Raw genomic sequence first — 5991 nt, forward strand, 5'->3', positions numbered from 1 at the left:
AAAGCTTTTGGGCCTGTTGCAGAAAAATCCTGTACATAATCTGAATACAAAACCTTCCATGAAAACATATTCATGTGCAACCCCTAAAGTACTGTGACTATGGATGGGTTTGTTCACATGCGAGAATTGCAATATTGTTTAAATTCATCTAAAAGCTGATTTCTTCTGCAGCTGTACATACTAGTGGTGGTAAAACAAATTTACTCCAGTAGAAGCTGTCATAAAAATGGATAAAAATAGTATCGGCTAAGCTGATAAGATTATCTTGACTTGCTGCTCCAAAATTTTTAAATGAAGCATTCAGAGTTCGAAGCTTTAAAGAGACATTGTGGTCCTGTATGCTTTTTATCAGGTAAAGTCTAGTGAATGCTTATTCTTGCCACTTTACAGCCATAGGACTGATGGACTGGCTACACAGATATTGTAATACATTAGAACATGAGCTGATCCCATGATTATCACACCATCTCAAGGAGAGCAATGCCATAGCCATGCTTTACAGGTCTACTATTTGAATAGCACCAGTCTGTCACCAGCTCTAGGACTTCAAGAAAACTTCCTTACACCACACCACGTAAAACCAATGAAAAACTTCCTAAAATTTGTGTTCTAAGTGCACACACATGAGTCCTCCATTAAGGCACAGTATGCAAACCCACTAGCAAAAAGGACACTCAAAACATCCAACATGTTTTCTTGTACATACAGTATATGAATGAGATTCAAAGAGTTTAAAAACTAAATGAGACAGACCCAAACATTGGAATCCTTTTCTTCTTACATATTTATTTGACCTTGGCCTAGTATTGACAAACTCTAGAGCTCTATCTTACAGTCTACTCACCCTCTGCATTCCAAATAATCACATATGATGAGAAACAATATAAAGAATATAATGTGCTTCAATTGTAGCACTTGAAGTTAAAAAGCTGGCAGCCTCGGACACCCAAAAATGCTTACCAGGTGTGACTTTTTCTGTGATGGGTAGATTGTTCACAGAGTAGCCAGACTATGGTGCCCAAAGTACTTCTGCAGTTATATTAGCTACTTCTGCATCATCTTGCATTATGTCCTTAATCTGCTTCAAAAACTCTTGCTTCAAGGACCGCCTCTCTCTTTTCCGTAACCCTGTCCCAACTGCAAGATGTAAGGCAAACCTTGTTACAGCATTTGCAAATGGATGCCCTGCACTAACAGCAGCCATGGTCGAGTTGGATATTTCGAGACCTGAGTTGATGTCAGACACGGCACCTGGTAGGTCCCTGATGGCATTTGCATGCTGTAGCTTCACAAGCTTTTTGATCACTTCAAGCTCAAACATCTTCTGCACCACTTCTACTCTCCCATGATATGCCATCTCAAACACGCAGTCCATTGCTGCATGTTGTACAGTATGGTTCTGATGGTCCAAGAGATTCACTATTGTTTGGACTCCATCTTGTGCATAGATCTCATCAACAAACACTGTATGGCCAGCAGAGAGTAGGCTCTTCAGAACACACACAAGTGTCATGAGCTGTTCCTCCGACTGCAAATCCATCAAGCCAAGTATTTTTCCCACAAACCCAGCCATGAGAACCAGACTAACAAATATATCCTTGTTGAAATCCAAGAGTGCAGCCACTGCAAAAGCTGCTTCTTTCTGTACTCTCCATGTTGCAGCATTTGGCTGTAGCAAGGATGCCAACTTCTCAACTAACCCAGCTGACAGGATAGTGTCCTGAAGTTGAGGATCGTACCCTTTTCTTACAACAGCTTCAAAAGAAGCCAGAGCATGCACTTGATCATCCTCGGAGCTGTTGTGGATCATGTTTGCAAGCTCCCGAACACCCTGTTGATCGAGCCATGATTGAAGCTCGGACTCCATAGACTGCCCAATTCTGCCCATTTCCGGACCCAAGACCCTGTTCGAGATGCCAGCCAGATAATATTTCAGGCCCCTCCTGTGTGTGGCCTTTCGAGCCCTCTGCACTTGCCCTTCAAGGTACTGGACCAAGTTTTGGAGGCTTTCGAGCTTGTTGCGTGACTCAGAATTCTGTCGCGCAAAAGCATAGGTCTGCTTCTCCTGGGCAAGGTGCTGCTTCAACCTCTGAATGAGGGCCTCAACGCCCTCGATGTTTGCCGGATCCTCTTGTAAATGCTGGGCAGCTTCGACGAGAGACCTTACAGCCTTCAAGACATCTGACTTCTCGTCAGAATTCGAAGGATCCATTGGCAACCAGACCCTCAAGCCGCTCTGCTTGATGGAGATACCATTAAATTGCAAAACTCAGACCCTCAAGGCTCTGTGCTCTAATGGAGGTACTATTAAATTGCAAAACTCAAACCCGCTCAAGCATCTCTGCATGTGATGGGTATACTATTGACTTGCTTAAAGCATATGAATGCTCAGAGAATTGAATCTACTTACTCACTGCAATGGTTGTAGGAGACTCATCCAGATGATGAATCCGATGAGGCGATGGTTGCAGGAGGCTCAGTCAGATTGATGAATCCAATGATTGAAGAGGGAGCATAGGTGCTTTATCATGCAGGGAGCCCCAAATTAGTAAAGATGGAGCGGGAGGAACTCCAGACGTGAAGCAAGGATTGATCCAATGTATGTGTTATGAGAATGCAAGACCCAATTTCAGAGTACAGATCGGAAGAGTCAGCTTCTTGAGAGGAACATGCGAGTACAGAAGAGAGAAGAGAGAAGAGAGACGAGCACTTCTTTGAGGATCGAAGGGATGAAAGACACAAGTGTGAAGATCAAGGCAGACACATCTCTCTCTCCCCGTCTCTCTCTCCGGTCAATTGACACGAAGAACGGATGCATGACTACGTTAGTTCCGTTTGACCCCTTTCCCTCCACGTGTCGCCTGTTCCTTGGTCCAGACAAAGGAGAATGCCTTTAAAACCCACAAAAGAAAAGCACCATCCTTGTTTCTCACCTACCCCTCCACTAAGGCTGGGTTCATAGCCCTTGCAAACAACAAATTGTGGTGTGAGTGATTCCGGTTCAACTGACCTTCAACTGTGGTAGCCTAACTGACCTTCAACTGTGGTAACCTAACTCTCTAAACTCACACATATGAAGGTTTGGTCGACCATTCCAAAAGACCTATTTTGGGATGGCCTTTTTGAAAGCCTCCACATGATGGACTTTAGTGGTTTAACCATGCTGGTCTTGATGAAAATAGATTTTCCACGTGGTAATCAATGGAAATGTCGATTCAACTATAAAGTGGCAACATCACGTCTATAAAGTGATTACCATAGTGATCTTTTTGTGTGCACGCTTTTAGATAGGAATAATGGAGGAAATTATGTTCCTTAGAGCCGCCCCGCTCTTATTCACAAGCGGCAGAGGCAATGTTAGCTTTCATGGATGCAGATAGAGAGCAACACACAGAGTGAAGCAACATGCTTCCTCTCTCATTCAACCCATTTACTGAAAAGACATAGGTTAAGTATTTACAAGTCCAGAAGGACCATTCACACCAACCATAAAAACTAGAGTACCGACTTATTTAACATACCTGACTAATATAGCTAGACTAGTTATGTGGTCAAACACATATGAAAGAGCTTGATATTCTAACACTCCCCCTCAAGCTCAAGACAACATCTGTACTCCAAGCATCTGCCTAAAACCACATAATTTATCTTTACCCAAGGACTTGGTAAAGATATCCGCAACCAGTTCATCTGTCTTCACATGCATAAGATCAACTCCTCCTGCAAGAACCATCTCTCTGATGAAATGGTAGTGTACCTCTATGTGTTTCGTCCTGGCATGATAGACTAGATTCATAGCCAGGTGTACACTACTCAGATTATCACATAGTAACTTCACTGGAGCATCTACCTGTATGTCCAAATCAGCCATCAACTTGAGCAACCATGAAATCTCGCATGCTGCCAATGCAGCACCCCTGTACTCTGCCTCAGTACTCGACAAAGCAACCATAGGCTGCTTCTTGTTGCTCCAGCTAATCATGCCGCTACCAAATCCAAATGCATATCCACTCGTAGATCTACAGTCATATAAGCAACCTGCCCAATCTGCATCCATATATCCAGTCAATATCAAGGGCTTATCTCTGACATAGAACAGCCCATACTCTACAGTGGACTTAACATATCTCATAATGCGTCTAATTGCATCCAAGTGCAGTTTTCTAGGCTTCTGCATAAATTGGCTTATGAGCCCTACAGCATAGCGGAAGTGAGGCCTAGTGATGGTCAAGTAAATCAAGCTGCCAACCATCTGCCTGTACATAGTCACATCCTCTACTTCAACCCCAGTGTTCATGTCTAGCTTGACATTCTGATCAAGAGGTATATCCAACAATTTGCATTCAGCCATGCCATACTTCTTTAGCATCTCCATGGCATAGTGCTTCTGCATCAGCCATAACCCATTGTCAGCTGGAACTACCTCAATGCGCAAGAAATACTTCAATTCTCCTAGGTCTTTCATGTCAAATTCAGATTTCAGCATCTTCATTACATGATGTATGCCCAAGTCATCATCACCAGTAATTATCAAATCATCAACGTATATGACCAGCACTACCAAGCCATTGTCAATCTTCTTTGTAAATAGGCTGTGATCAGCCCTGCCAACAGCAAAACCCAATCTCTGCAAGTAGTTACTGATCCTAGCATGCCAAGCTCTCGGAGCCTGCTTCAGTCCGTACAATGCCTTTTTCAGCCTACATACATAATGCTGAAAATCAGGGTGAACATACCCTTCCGGCTGAACCATATAAACATCCTCTGCTAGGTCACCGTTAAGAAATGCATTCTTAAAGTCCATCTGCTGCAATTTCCAGCCTTTAGCAGCAGCCAAGGCAATCACAGTGCGAATGGTTGCCATCTTGGCAACAGGGCTGAATGTTTCCTCATAATCAAGTCCATACTGTTGGACATACCCCTTTGTGACCAACCTGGCTTTGTATCTCTCCACACTGCCATCTGACTTGCATTTGATTTTGTAGACCCATTTGCAGCCAATGGTCTTTTTCCCTTCAGGCAGTGGCACTAAATCCCATGTCTTATTTTCAGCCAAGGCATTCATTTCTTCATCCATGGCTACACACCAGTTCTCATCTTTCACTGCTTCAGCATATGTACCTCGTTCTTTGACCTCCATCACTTTTGTCATGTAAGCATAATGCTTTGAGGAGTAACCACTGTATGTCAACCTGTCAATAGGGTATCTGACCCTTTGCGAGCGTCTAAGCTGTGGTGCACTACTCGATTCCCCTCTCTCATGAGGCGGAATATACCTGCTCAGGCATATAGACAGTCGGAATACCAAGTTCATTGTCTAAAGTATCAGTAGACTCATAGCCAGAAGTCATTCTGCCAGGTGTCATCATACCATATGCATCCTCAATAACTTTCTCTTTTCCTTTGGTGTCCAAGACATCATGTCTCCCCCTCACTGACATACTGGTGTCAGTGGACAGCGAGCTCCTCATTCTCCATGTCCATGGGGATACTATCTGACTACGAGGTCCTGTCATAGCAGTGCTCTGCTGTAAATCAACGGTAGAGACATGAGTGGAAGGCATATCCGATGGCACTGCAACTGGTGATACATACCAAGAGCCCATCTCATCAAAGATAACATCCTGCTTACCAAAGTCTCCCTGGTAGAGGGATCATAGCATTTGTATGCCTTCTTCTCCTGCGAATATCCAATGAAAACACACTTATGCACTTTGGGATCCAGCTTCTTCCTTTTCTCATCTGGAATATGCACATAAGCAAGACAGCCAAAGACTTTCATGTGACTTACATCCAGCTTATAGCCATACAGCTTCTCAAATGGTGTCATCTCATGAATACCTGCAGTGGGAGTCCTGTTCAAAATGTATACGGCTGTCATAACAGCCTCTGCCCAATAGTAAAGCGGCATATGCTTTTCATTCATCATGGCCCTAACAGCTTCCATCAGAACCTTGTTCTTTCTTTCAGCTACTCCGTTCTGCTACCTCA

The 5991-nt window shown here is 43.6% G+C and overlaps 1 protein-coding gene across 2 annotated transcripts; it reads right to left on the reverse strand.

Annotated features, from left to right (window-relative positions):
* Positions 1–424: 424 nt before the first annotated feature.
* LOC148017204 (uncharacterized) lies at positions 425–2781 on the reverse strand. 2 transcript variants are annotated; one of them, XM_087663280.1, is made up of 2 exons: positions 1228–2781; positions 425–1137 (listed from the first exon to the last, which is right to left on the reverse strand). In XM_087663280.1, exons 1-2 carry the CDS (start codon positions 2210–2212, stop codon positions 1010–1012), a joined length of 1113 nt encoding a protein of 370 aa, XP_087519406.1. In that variant the 5' UTR covers positions 2213–2781; the 3' UTR covers positions 425–1009. The 2 variants fall into 2 exon arrangements, with proteins under 2 accessions (XP_087519406.1, XP_087519405.1); XM_087663279.1 differs by having other exon boundaries at positions 441–2236; positions 2411–2781.
* Positions 2782–5991: the final 3210 nt, after the last annotated feature.

Source organism: Lygodium microphyllum, chromosome 22, assembly GCF_053477565.2.
Source record: "Lygodium microphyllum isolate KBCC chromosome 22, Lygodium_microphyllum_v1.1.10, whole genome shotgun sequence".
Taxonomy (NCBI): Eukaryota; Viridiplantae; Streptophyta; class Polypodiopsida; order Schizaeales; family Lygodiaceae; genus Lygodium; species Lygodium microphyllum.

Coding starts and splice junctions, on each gene's coding strand:
- LOC148017204 (XM_087663279.1), bottom strand. CDS start 2,212: ATGGATCCTTCGAATTCTGACGAGAAGTCAGATGTCTTGAAGGCTGTA.